The sequence below is a fragment of the Podarcis melisellensis genome (assembly GCF_964234715.1).
Source record: "Podarcis melisellensis genome assembly, chromosome: 10".
NCBI classification, from domain to species: domain Eukaryota; kingdom Metazoa; phylum Chordata; class Lepidosauria; order Squamata; family Lacertidae; genus Podarcis; species Podarcis melisellensis.
Window position 1 is genome coordinate 44,768,963 of NC_138542.1, and position 14,386 is coordinate 44,783,348.

Below are 14,386 nucleotides of genomic sequence, written 5' to 3' on the forward strand. Positions count from 1 at the left end.
GCACAGAGTTAATTTTTTAAACATTTTCTAATGGTGGTGTGCCTCGAGATTTTTTTCATGAAACAAGTGTGCCTTTGCCCAAAAAAGGTTGGGAAACACTGATCTAGATGTTCCCTCCATCCCTGGAAAAACAGTGTTGAAAGATCTGCAGTGAGACAACGCATGCATTATTCTTGGTGTAAAGAATGTTTAGATCTCCCTGTTTCTCCGTTGTCAGTCGCAGCACATTGTAAGTTACATCCTTCTCTTATTTTCCAGGTAAAGTCCAAGAAGAAATTGATGCAGTGATTGGTAGGAACAGATCTGTCACATTAGAGGACCAGGCAAATATGCCTTACACTCGTGCTGTGATCCATGAAATTCAACGTTTTGGGGATATTGTTCCTGCTGGCATACTCCATAGAGCATACCGTGATACAGAGGTGGAAGGCTTCTTCATCCCAAAGGTATGATGGGTTAGAGAGAAGATATAGTGAAAGAGAGCAAAGAGTTATGTAAACAGATAATCACAAAAAACAAAAACAAAGCTTTTTTGCAATTAATATTGAATATACCCAATGTCAGGCCTTTGAAGCTTAATGAGAATGTGGAGTCTTCTCCATTGGAGATTTTAAAGCAGATGTTGGATGACCATCAGTCATGGATGCTTTAGTTGAGATTCCTGCACTGGACTAGATGACCCTTGCGTTCCCTTCTAACTCTACAATTCTATGATTCTATGAATATCCTCTGACCTGACAAAAGTATGACCCTAGTAGGATCTTACCTTGGAAATCAGACTTGTAAGCGACAGCCAATTTATAACATTCCATGTATCTGCTTGAAAGTTAGTAGAATAATTGGGACTAGGAAAATATTTAGGAGAATGTCCATGATCATATAAGAGCTTTTTGATAGGGTTACTTAATATGACAGTACAGTCATGCCTTGGTTCTCTAATTGTGACGTAAACATTTTGGCTCCCGAATGCTGCAAACATGTAAGTGAGTGTTCCGGTTTCTGAACATTTTTTGGAAGCCGAACGTCCCACGCAGCTTCTGCGGCTTCTGATTGAATGCAGGAAGCTCCTTCAGCCAATCAGAAGTCTCGCCTTGGTTTTCAAACAATTTTGGAAGTTGAATGGGCTTCCAGAACGGATTCCATTTGAGAACCAAGATACGACTGTAATGGTTTTGGGGGTAATACACTGTTATTTGGGGTAATGCACGGTTATAAATATATTTAAATTTGATAGTTACTTTATCTTACCCAAGGCAACCTAAAGAGACAAACAACCAAAGAAAGCCCCGCACATAGCTACATTAAACAAGGGGATGAAATAAAAAAAAATACATTAATTACATCCCACCCACTCCTAAAAGGCCACAGTTAGTTAAAGGCCAAAGACTTGGTTATGGAGGAAAATTTTTGCCTAGTGCCTAAATATAATGATGGCACCACCCCCAACTCAAACAGCCACTTCATGATACTATGGCTGATTGTATTCTTACTGTCCACCATAGTAACAAGCTGGGGAGGCCGCAGTACATCATCTATCTGGAGGCCAACGCATTCTGATGTTTCACAAGCAAACATGACAATGGGCAGTCTTCAGTTATGCCAACCAGTTTTTGAAAGCTAAGATTTGGTTAGCTGTTGGGAATTAATTGGTACACTTTTATGTTTGTTTGTTCAGGGTTTGTGTGTGTGTGTGTTTCAGCTCACATGTGTTGAAAATAGATGAAAAATGCTGATGAAAAAGATGTATTCATATAATTTAACATTTAAATAATTTCTAATTGAGTTGTTAGCATCCAAGCCTAGGTAGTCCAACATTTGGGGAGATATATTAAGGTGGATTGGATCTAGGTGCAGATTTTCTGTTCTGCTCTGTCCAAAAGAAATGAGAGATATTAAATAAAAAGAGGTGATGAATTTGCTTTGTTCGTCCATTATTCTAAATCACACTTATTTCTGGGGGGATGTTCTCAGGGTACCACAATCGTGACCAACCTGTCATCTGTGCTGAAAGATGAAACCATGTGGGAGAACCCGCATCAGTTTTGGCCAGAGCACTTTCTGGATGCCAATGGGCAGTTTGTCAAGCGAGAAGCTTTCATTCCTTTCTCAGCAGGTAAATTGAAAGGGAAGAAGAGTTTGTGAAGAACAAACTTTCCTGCCTTCACCAGAAAAAGGGTATTCTCTATGGGTTCAAGTCAGCCTATTCCATTATTATGATCGGATGATCAGTTTTATCAGCGTCAGAAATCAGATTAGGCTCTGCACAGACCAAAACTTTGCAGAGAGCTGGGGTTGGTTTTGTAGAATTGTCATCAGGCATTCTGGATGGGAAACCTTCTGGAAACCTCATGAGCTCTTCCAAGCCCAAACCATTTTTCTTTTTCTTTTTTTGCAGCAAAATCAGATTGGTATCAAATATCTTACAGTGCCAGCCCTGCCAATAGGCCAATTGACCAGGTCATCGTAGGAAACTGGTTTGGGGTATCATGAAAGGGCAAGGAATTGCTTTTTTATTATTTGTATTGTATTTTAACTCTTAGGGAGAGGTCCTTGTGGTACTCTGCCTCAGGCACCAAGTATAGGCATTATGAACTTGACTGTGTGGGGCTCTGTTTGGTTTTGTACCTTAGGCAGCAATAGTTCAGAAGGAAAATGAGTTGGCCAGGCTTGTTGTTGTAATTTTACATATCTTTATCAAGCTATTACATAAGCGTCACAAAGCTGTCAGGTTAAGGGCCAGGGTAGAGATAGGAAGGACCTTCTTGTAACTGATTTGAACGAGCCAGGATTGACATTTTGGTGTTGTCATTGTTCTTTCCCCTCAGGTCGTCGTATCTGTCTTGGAGAACAACTGGCTAGAATGGAGCTTTTCTTCTTTTTCACCAGCCTCCTACAGCGTTTCACCTTCCATATTGCAGAAGATCACCCAAGACCAAGAGAAGATGGGTGTTTCGCTTTTACACTCGTTCCACAACCTTATTATATCAAGGTTGTTTCAAGATGAGTGCAGGCACCTGCACAAACATACTTCTACATTTTGAGTCATTCACAGTGCAAATTACCTTAAAGATATAGGTCTGCTGAATCCATAAAGTAATAGATGACAGTAGCTCATTTACTGATTCTTCCTTTAGCAAGAATCACATTTATGGGGTTTTTTCAGTTTCTCCCTTTCTCTTTTCTTTTCTTTTTTTCTTTTTTGTTTTAAATAAATACAGTTTTAATAGAATCATAGAATCTTATAGTTGGAAGGGGCCCAACCCCCCTGCAATGCAGGAATCTCAGCTAAAGCATCCATGGCAGATGGCCATCCAACCTCTGCTTCAAAACCTCCAAGGAAGGAGAATCCACCTCCTCCCAAGGGAGCCCCTTCCACTGTCAAGAAGCTCTTACTATCAGAAAGTTCAGGAATGCCATCATCCTCCTGAAGGTGTGAGAGTGAAAGAGCAGCTCTTACTGTCAGAAAGTTTTTCTGTGTGTTCAGTCGGAATCTCCTTTCTTGTAACTTGAATTCATTGATTTGAGTCCTACCCTCCTGAGCAGGAGAAAACGTGCTTGCTCCATCTTCCATGTGACAGCCCGTTAGATATTTGAAGGTGGCTATTGTATCTCCTCTCAATCTCCTCTTTTCCAGGCTAAACATACCCAATATTTTTATATAATAATATATAACAATTATGTACAACAACAAAAATATATAACAAAAATATATAAAAGGTATATAAAATATATATATAAAAATAAAAAAGTACAAAACTAAAATCCCAACTTGCCTCCCTCCCCATTCAGTGGCTGCCATTCTTCAGGGTTATCAATAAAGTATTTGTTAAAAGGATGCCACATTTCAACAAAATCATCTACATAATTTGCGTTATTAAATGCATGCACTGATACAGCAATAGACCATACATTCTGTTTCCAATGAGAGATACACAGACTTTCCAATCCTTTCCAATTCTGTGCCATCTGGAAAATGTGGTGCTTCTAAAAGAAAAGTATTTGGTTCTTCATAAGAAAGGTCAGGTTGCCCTTCTTTAAAAATAGTTAACAGTCTCAAACTTGGGGTACATTCCACATGTTGACCTGTAATACAGTATAGCTTATTGTTCAAACTGAGTTGATACTCATTTTAGTGTTTTTTTAGCCCACAAATTATTCCAATCCACCTCCATAATGTCTATCCCTAGATCAGATTCCCATTGCTGTTTCACAGAGTTACATCCTCCAATTGTTAACTCGTTAATTATATGATACAGTATAAATAAAGGGTTTTTTTTTGTATATTCATTTGTATGTAAAATCAAATTTTCAAATGTTGTTAAATGTCTTGTGGCATGTGCTTAAGCTTCAGAATTTGATATAAAACACACTATTTGATGAACATAAAGACAATTTACATATAGCATTCCAATTTCTATTGTTATTTGTTCAGCAGATATAGGTTAACCATATTCAAATAAATCAATTGGTACATGAAGATCTTTCTCCATTTCTGAATAATATGTTTTTTTCCTGTCATATGAAAAAGTGGATGCAGTACAAAAGGTATCAACGGTGAGATTGAAGAAGCTAATTTAGGTGCCCACATCTTCCATACTTTCAGATCCGCCTTTGTAAATGGATTTATTATCGAATCAAACATATCTTTATTGTGTATTAAAAATGATAGACTCAGTAGTATATATATTTCTATCAAACTCCATTTGCCTCCATGTTTTATCATTTGCATTTTGTATTGTTCCAATTATATTTTGAATATTGTTAGAACAATAATAATAATAATAATTTATTATTTATACCCTGCCCATCTGACTGAGTAAATGAGATGAAGCAAGACTCTCCACCATCAAGACTGCTGATAGATTTCAGCTAATTGTAATCTGCGTCTTTTACCCTGGTATACAAAGTTTACTATCATCCTTTGCCATTTAAAAAAAAATCTCTGTCAAAATACAGATGAGTATAGTCTGAAACAAAAACTAAAATTTTGATAGAACCATCCTTTTCACTGAGGACACTCTTCCCATCCATGATAACTTCAACCTGGACCAGTGTTTGAAATCTTTATTAATATTTATTATTAATGCCAGAAAAAAACATTTGTGATTATTATTTTTTTGCCAAACATATGTTTGCCTATCATTATGTTCAGTGGGTTAGTGGGTTGGGGACATGTGCCAGAAGAGGACCAGTGATGGAGTTCCTGGGGTGTCACTATAGGTTAGCTAGGTAAGGGGAGATATGGCGTGGGGCGACAGCCAGGTTGGTTGAGGAGAAGGGATAACAGATGGTTAAAGGTGGTTGCCCCTTCCAGGCTGCCTTGCACCTGACAGGACTTTGGTAACTAAGCCATCATGCCTTCTTGCTTGGTGGTGCTGTTGCAAAATGCCATTTCGCAAGAAAATATATATCATCCATGATTTGATTGTGGTTGAGGTGGTTGACCTGGTATGAATTACCAAGACCTGGGTGGAGGTGTTGTGTCGGCCAAACCTGAACCAGCTATGCCCACCCTGGTACTCGGTGCAATATCAGTATAGCTGGAGATTTGAGAGGCTGGATTCTTGCCATTCATGGAGATTCCACTGGTCTCGTCAGAAAACCAATTCACCTGGGAGCTGGATATCAGGGCTTTTACTTGGGGTTCAGCCAGCAAAACAATACAGAATCTTAGTATACCACCCACTCCACTGCCCAACAACCTCCCTGACTGAGCTAGAGGAGGCTGTCTTTAATGTGGCTTTGAAAACAATAGACTTGGGCCTATGTCTTGTGCAGTCTGGCTCAAGAGCTTGTGGTCACCATGGGGCTGTCTCAATGCGCTGTAGCCCCAGTGCATATCGCAGGTCACACTTGATCTGGTTTTCACCACAGGATGGACTGGGAGGGATACAGCAGTAGGCAAGATTAGTGTCACCTTGCTGTCATAGACATATCACTTCCTGGTGTAGTTTGGAAGGTCCTGTTTGTAGGGATGAGGAGCCTATTGAGATGGCCCATCTCCAGAGACTTACAGAATCTGCGAGAGCACTGAGTCCTCTTGGGGACCTTCCAGTCGGCATACTAAGCACTCCTGCAAGGTCCTGGTCCCACTGTGGAAAAGTGAAAGGACAATTGACACACAGAATCACAGAACTGTATAGTTGGAAGGGGCACCCAGGGTCATCTAGTCCAACACCCTGCAATGTAGGAATCTTGACTAAAGCATCCATCACTACCAAATGCCATTTCTGGCAGTACCTGTGGTTTTCTCAAGAACTTGGGGCAATGAAACAGACCAGCTGATGGCTGAAGTCTCACAGCAACTATGACCAAGAACAGTCGAGAGAAACATAGCCATACCTACCAGCGGTGGACCATGTGATAGGGCACTGCCCGTTGATAGCACTGACTGGGCCGAGGCCCTTCTGAATTCTGACACCACCTTGCCCTGAATAAACATGTCTACCCCTGTAATTCTCACTGCTTGCAGAATTGAGCTTTGTAACAATATTGATGAAGTTGAAGTACTGCTGTCTGAGGATAGCTTAATCCTGTGAGAGCTGGGGCAGTGGCGTAGCGTGGGTTGTCAGCACCCGGAGCAAGGCAAGTAATTTGCGCCCGCTAACCCGTGGATTTGTGCCCCCTAACCCTAACCCTAACCCCAGATGTTGCGCCTGGTGCGGCCGGCCCCCCTGCACCCCCCACGCTACGACACTGAGCTGGGAAAATCACCCAACAGAAGAATGCAATATTCTTGCCCAGGCTTTATGGCAGTTTGGGAAAGATACAAAGTTCAGTGAAAGCCACATGACTGAATCTGAAGGAGAGCAGGGAAGGAGGTGTATCCCAACCCCCATGTGTTATTAGTTGGGCTCAAAGGTGAAGGGGCCTATTTCTCCCTTTTGCCACATCTGTGGGGAGTGTCTGACTATTGAACCCTGAGTGGCATTGTGCTTTTAAATATATATGTAAGGTAAAGGTAAAGGTACCCCTGCCTGTACGGGCCAGTCTTGACAGACTCTAGGGTTGTGCGCTCATTTCACTCTAGAGGCCGGGAGCCAGCGCTGTCCGCAGACACTTCCGGGTCACGTGGCTAGCGTGACGAAGCTGCTCTAGCAAACCAGCACCAGAGCAGCACACAGAAACGCCATTTACCTTCCCGCTATAAAGCGGTACCTATTTAGCTACTTGCACTTAAGGGTGCTTTCGAACTGCTAGGTGGGCAGGAGCTGGGACCGAACGATGGGAGCTCACCCCGCCGCGGGGATTCGAACCGCCGACCATGTGATCGGCAAGTCCTAGGTGCTGAGGTTTTACCCACAACGCCACCTGCGTCCCTAAAATATATGTAGATGTATATCCCTAAAATATATGTATATGTAAAATATATGTATATGTTAAAATAAATATATATGTAGAAATCTGATAAAACTCCAGGTTCTTATCTCCTTGTCCCTGTTTAAATTAAATGCTTTTTTTTTTTTAACCTTGCAGCTCATGCTTATCATGGAACTGGCCCTATCTGGAGAGGAGTGATTTTGAGTGGGAAAATGACTGGCAGAGAAAGGGCAAAGCATCTCTACCTGGCTCAGTTTTTAAATGGCTTGGTGTTTGTTTATTTTGTTTGGGGGGGGGGAATATAGACCGCTTTATCAGAAAGCTCTTAAGTGCTGTGCAGTAGAAAATCAGCAGAACTTTTAAGAACAAATCTACATAACTAAATTATAAGTATTAAATAATAATAGGCTTTCTGAAATGAAAAAGTTTTCAGCAAGCATCTAAATCACCTGCCTAATGTCAAGGGAGGCCTACAGGGAGGTCTTTTGAGCTTTCTTGACCAGTGTTCAGGAAAAGCTGCTCTCTCCCCCCCCCCCTTTTCTTCTTTTTTCGCCTTGTCTCCCACTTCCAAATGATGGTTCATGTATGTTGACAGTGCTGCATTCATGTGCATTATTGCATTGCTCACCTCAGTTTCACCCACCCACTTCACAGAGCCAACCATGATGTAGAGCTGCTGGAAATCCAACAGCCCCCCATCCCTAGAGGCACACCCAGGGAGGACAAGAGGCTTTAGATATGAGCAGGGGGCAGCAACCACATGAAATATTGGAAAGAAACAAGAATATGACCCCAATGGAAAGGATATTCACCAAATGAAAGACTGAGTGGATGGTTGGCAGGGATGTTGGCGTGTTCCAGTGAAAACAGAAACAGGAGTGGAAATTGCAAGTGTTTGCGCCTTTGCCCCATAGAATCAGTACATATCACTCACCTCTTACATGGGTGTGTGTGTGTGTGTGTCATATTCCAGGGATAGAGTGCAAAGCTGAAATTGCTTCCTTGGAGCCACCTCCAAATGGGTGCCTTCTGGAGCTGGTGCACTGAGCTGGTCTTGCCCCCCAAGCAAAGCAGAAAGCTTTTGGAAGCAGCCTGAAATTTAGGGCCCTTCCCTCCAGCATACCTTACTGGTTTTGGTGGCAGCTTATGCCAAAGCTGATAAAGGCCTAGCTGACCTTGCTACAGTGGAACCTTGGTTTTCAAACATAATCCATTCTGGAAGACCGTTCGACTTCCGAAACGTTTGAAAACCAAGGCGCAAAGGGCTGTCGGCAAATTCAATTAAGAAAATTGAAAAATACGCAGCGGAAGCTGTTTGACTTCTGAGGTACATTTGAAAATGGAAGCAATTACTTCTGGGTTTTCAGCATTTGGGTTCCAAAACATTCATCAATGGAGACATTTGAGAACCGAGGTTCCACTGTACCACTAATATAAGCAGTTCGATTTCATGTTTGTTGATAATGCTGTAATATTTTTAGTTGATTCTAATAAAGGTTTTATCCTGCTGTGGATTCTGGGTTTCTTTTAATGGGCCAACACAGGGAGCTATAGAGTTAACAGGCATTTTGAAGAGAAATTAGAAATTTCCTGAAAAGGCTGCCTTTGGGTGGCACCAGACCACAACACAAGGTGATAAAACAGATGGAATGAGTGTTAAGAACGGGCAGTGGCATTCCATATACAGGAATTCATAAGACGAAGAATTTCATGGGGAAAAGCAGGATCATTTAGAAGGGCAGATTTCAAATTAACTTCACATTTTCCATAAAACAAATTGAGTATGTTTTACTTAGTATGGAGAAAGAAGGGCAAAATACATTTTCCCCAAAATTTTAAGAACAGTCCTGCTGCATCAAGTCAAAGGCCCATCTAGTTCTGTGTCAGCTTGCCCTCACAGTGGCCAACCAGATGCCTATGAAGAGCCCATAAGCACCACAGCGTTTCCCCCACTTGTGGACAGGGCTGCTGAGAAGGAGGAATGGGGTGCTGATGTACCAGGGTCCGGGGAGAGAGAGAGAGAGAGAGAGAGAGAGAGAGAGAGAGAGAGAGAGAGAGAGAGAGAGATGGAAGTATCCTACAATGTCATGAAGCAAAATGTGCAGGGCCCCTTCTAAGCAATTTCTGTGAGATGAGCCAGTCTGACTGTTCCCACCTCCCAATGTTCATAGGAAACGAGTGGTTGGCAAGTGAGCTATTTGGGATGCCAGGTGCCAGGAATCTGGGGAGCTAAAGAGTTCTGTTTTCTCCTCCCCTTTAATGCATTTTACCTGCTTCTGACTCATTTTCTATAGTCTTTGGAATCTCCATACTCCCCCCCTCCCCGAGCAAGCAGAATACAGCTTTCTTGTGGTGGGTTTGTCTGGGATCAGTTGCTCCTTAGAAATGCCAGATGAGCCTCTCCGCACACAGTGTTGCACAACATATTGTGCCCCCAGCAAAGAAGATCCTCTTCTCACTTCCTGCTTTCCCTTGGAAAGTGGGGCAACTCCTGTAAGATTTTTCATTGTGATAATCTTGACTGTATTTAAAATCTCATCACCAGTCGTAGGTTACTTGTATTTGGTCCTATAGCCCTGCATCTGAGGGATTCAAAACTTCAGAAGAAACCTGAGTAATTCTGGTTCCATATGGATACTATTTAACTTATGTTCCTGAGCTAGATTTGAGTGTGATTTTATTTTGGCAATATTTTGTAAGCCAGTCTGAGAGCCTATTGGGTCTATAACAACAACAACCACCATTCAAGAGCCCTGCTTTGGGATTACAGCTTCTATAGAAAGGTAGTTTCAGGTGGAAAGGAGGTACAGACAGGATGAAATGTTTGGAGGAGAAAAGGACTTTTCACCCAGTATGTGCAATATTATCTTCCTGTACTTGCATCTCTTGCTAAATATCTTCATGAGATTACAGTTCATTGCCTCGCACTGAATAGTATTGATCAACATTTATCATAGTTAGTTTCCTGGCAGCAAAGGACAGAGCTGCCTTACTCCAGGCTCACTTACACAATATTGTGACCTTGACATAAATACAAGGAAGGGACACTCATGGGAATCAGTGATTCATTTTTTTTTAATGCATTCCTGCTGGTCATTCAGAAAATAAACTCAGCCTGTGGCTACTTGGTTCCCTGCAATGTATTTCAATGACCATTCTGCGTCACACATTTCATGTTGTCCCTTGAAAGTGATTAGTCTCAAGACAAAGTGTGGCAAACTTGTAAGTTTCATAATCGCTTCCCACCCCTGCAGCCAGACTTTAGGCTTCACTTTCTGGAAGAGGGGCTGAACTCACAAGACCAGATAAGCCCTACCACTTGCAGTTTTTAGATAAGCAATGTAGGTTTACCTTTTTACCATGGCCGGGGGTGGGGATCATGATTTGTACAAAGGTTATTGTGATTTTTATTGCTAGACTGGACATGACAGAGCTACAGTTCCCAGAATGCTTAACAAACTATAGTTCCCAGGATTCTTTGGGCGAAGTCAAGTGCTTTAAGTGTGTTCTTAAGGCAAAGGTAAAGGACCCCTGGACAGTTAGGTCCAGTCAAAGGTGACTAAGGGGTTGCGGTACTCATCTCGCTTTCAGGCCAAGAGAGCCGGTGTTTGTCCACAGACAGCTTTCCGGGTCATGTGGCCAGCATGACTAAACAGCTTCTGGCACAATGGAACACCGTGACGGAAACCAGAGCGCACGGAAACGGCATTTACCTTCCTGCTGTAGCGGTACCTATTTATCTACTTGCACTTTGACGTGCTTTCGAACTGCTAGGTTGGCAGGAGCTGGGACAGAGCAACGGGAGCTCACACCACGTCATGGGGATTCAAACCACCAACCTTCTGATCAGCAAGCCCAAGAGGCTCAGTGGTTTAGACCACAGCGCCACCCGCATCCCTATGCTTAATGTATGATGTGGACATCACCCCAATCAATCCTTCAAAAACTCCTAAGAGGAGGCAGATGCATGTTTTCAGCTATTCTTTGGAGTAGCTCAACGTGATTCTTACCGTAAATTATTTTTATAGTGCTTCTAACATAGGTGAAATTGGTCAGTTCCTAGTGGTCTGACTGGAAAAATGAGCCAGAAAGAACTTATCAGTTCATATCCAATACCTCTCCTACAAATATTTCAGTTGGCAATAAAAAAGACAAGCACGATACTACAGATTGTGGTATCAGAGCTTTGTCAGAAAGCTCTTAAGTGCTGTACAGTAGAAAATCAAAAGAACTTTTAAGAACAAATCTACGTAACTAAATTATATGTATTAAATAATAATAGGCTTTCTGAAATTAAAAAGTTTTCAGCTAGCATCTAAATCACGATAGCGAGAGCACCTGCCTAATGTCTAGAATATCCGGGGGGGGGGGGTAACTGCTTAGGATATGGTTCTGAAATGCTTACTTCTATTTCTAAAAAGCTATTTGCCCAGCAAATCTGGTTGAAGACGTGCCACATTACGGAGATGTATGAGATGTCAAGATGTATGAGATGAAACTGGGGAGTGAAAGATGAACAGTTTTGCAGATATCAGCCACAGTGATAACTCCACTTTTAACTTTTGTTGTGCTTGAATGATTTAGGAACATAGGAAGCCATCTTCTACTGAGCCAGACCAGTGGTATCTAGTACAGTATTGTCCACACTGACTGGCAGCAAAACTTTAGGATTGCAGGCAGGATTCAATCCATGAAATCCAACAGTGTGCAAATGTTTCTCCAGTGACGCTGCGCCACATGACATACAGGGACACTGTGTTGCAAGAGTTCTTCATCCCCAAGGTATCTAGAGCTGGTTGAGACTTGAGGGCATTCTGAACAGAAGCAGGCAGACAGCTTCTCTATATTGTAGAGTGTTTAATCAAATCAGAATGGATAAACTATTCCAGAGGGTTTTTCTTCTTTAATGAACCTGATCCTCAGATCTCTCAGTTGCCTTGAACCTGAGGAGTTAAAAGCAAAAATAATAATAATGACAGGTTCAAAGCAAATGGTTTAAATTATCAGTGAAAATGCCTCTGTCCTTCACCCCTACGGAGGGAGGCAAGAGGTAAAGTAGTAGAGAGAACAGGAGAGAGGTTTCTGGGATTGGAAGTTTCCTACATTTCTTTTGGAATTGATATTCTACCTCTCTAAAATGAAGGTATCAAAGACAGCGGGGCTAAATGATCAATAGGAACTGTAGAAAAGTGGGATTAGATAGAGGTGATGCTGTTGACACTGTGTACTAAGACTTTGACAAAGCTTTTGACAAAGTATCTCACTAGGGACTCTTCATTTAGCTTAGTAGCTGGAAAATAAGAGAAGAGGTCCTCTTGTGGATTAGTATTTGGTTAAGAAACAGGAAGCAGGAATAAATGGACAGTTCTCCCAATGCACGAATGTTAGGGTTGAGAAATTAAGGTAGTTAAGTTAGCTGAAGGTGCCAAATCATTCAGGGTGGTTAAAATTGAAGAAGATTGTGAAGGATATCTCCAAACAAGGTAAAAGGGCAGTTAGATGGCAAATGAAATTCTATGTAAACGAGTGCAAAGCGATTAACCTTGGGGCATCCCCCCCTTAATTTCACAGATACACTTGTGGCATCTGAACTAGTGGAGGCTGATCAAGAACAAGACCTCTGCTAGAGGATAGCTTGATGTGGTGGATAGCTTGCACTGTCACAGTGTGCAACAGCTGTAAAAACAGAGAATTCCATGCTAGGGATCACTAGAAAAGGCACTGAAAATACACTTCCACTATCAGAATGCTGTCACATGTCTATTTTGTGAATTAACTTTGAACATTGTGTATATTTCTGGGCACCTTATCTCAAAAGGACTATCACAGAGTTGGAAAAGGTTCAGAAAAATGATCAAGGGGATGGAGCAACTTTCCCATAAGAAAAGGTTACCATATTCTAAGCCTTTTCATTTAGAGAAAAAGCAAGTAATTTATACTGTTATGAGAGAGGGAGAAAAACTTTTACCTATCCACTTCCTTAATGCCACTCATAATGTTATGACATTATCTCATGTTACCTCTTCCTCACCTTTCCTCTAAATTAAAAAAATCCCACTTGCTGAAACCTTTCCTCTTCAAGGAAGTGAAGATGTACTGCTGGTATGGTGGCATTCCTGTCAGCGCTTTGCTTTTGGGAGTTGGAACTGACCCGGCTACTTTATTTCATACTTGAGAAAACTTAAGGTCTAATAATATTGCATTTTTCAAGGAGTGAATCTGAGTAGACAATAAACAATTTGCATTAAGATTCTGTAAAACATAAACTGCTTTGCTTTTGCCTTCATACATATTCATTGGTGCTATTATTTTTCTAGTTTCTTTTAGAATTAGGTACAGAATAAAAAGGCATAGTATGTTCTTTTCAGGGGGAGTGTTATCACCCCCAACTTTCATACAAAAGGCATTTATATTAGGGAAAATTACCTTGCAAATAGCATTTATTAGGCAAAATTGCATACAAAAACATGTGTATTAGGAGAAATGAAATGCTAAAATGCAGGTGAACATTTATGAGGACTTCTTAAAAAAAAAATCACAGATGGAAATGTGAAGAGCTGAGGACTGGAAATATGATATCCTGACACTAAATTGACATATCTGCTCATCCCCTTTTTCCAGGGGGCACTTCATGGAACTGTGAAGGTATTTCTTTATTAAACTCCACTAATATTGGCACTATTCAGTTACTTCACCTTGCTAGACAAATAAAGGTATGACAAACTCCCTCAAGAAAGATGAGAGCTAGGTAATATTATTTTGCTTTGGGTGTTTTAAAACATAGACACTCCCTGTTGGTAATGCCTGAGAGATTTGAGAATATGTAGCAATAATAATAATAATAATAATAATAATAATAATAATAATAATAATGATGATGATGATGATGTACCCCGGCCATCTGACTGGGTCTTTTCCTTCCCCTCAGGGAAATAATCTGGGTTGCCTTGCCTAGTCAACACCCAGCTAATCTCCCTCATCCCTATTCAGGCTCTAACCAAGTCTTATCTGACAGTTTAACTGTCAGGTACCAACTTTTAACTCGCTGCCCCCTCCTGATTGGTTG

The 14,386-nt window shown here is 41.3% G+C and overlaps 1 protein-coding gene and 1 long non-coding RNA gene across 2 annotated transcripts in view; one reads left to right on the forward strand and one right to left on the reverse strand.

The window, feature by feature from the left end:
* TCF20 (transcription factor 20) overlaps nt 1-3,733 on the forward strand; it is a 186,565-nt gene extending 182,832 nt beyond the window's left edge. Inside the window, exons 15-17 of the mRNA XM_081928638.1 lie at nt 259-446; nt 1,972-2,113; nt 2,826-3,733. Of these exons, the coding sequence (XP_081784764.1) occupies nt 259-446; nt 1,972-2,113; nt 2,826-3,004 (509 nt within the window). The 3' untranslated portion in view covers nt 3,005-3,733. The remainder of the gene's footprint in view (nt 1-258; nt 447-1,971; nt 2,114-2,825) is intronic.
* A 56-nt stretch (nt 3,734-3,789) lies between these two features.
* Nucleotides 3,790-14,332, reverse strand: LOC309379495. Its single transcript, XR_014172510.1, has 4 exons — nt 14,213-14,332; nt 13,352-13,539; nt 11,726-12,263; nt 3,790-4,967 (listed from the first exon to the last, which is right to left on the reverse strand). It is a non-coding gene; the product is annotated as an uncharacterized lncRNA (long non-coding RNA).
* Between the last annotated feature and the right edge of the window lie 54 nt (nt 14,333-14,386).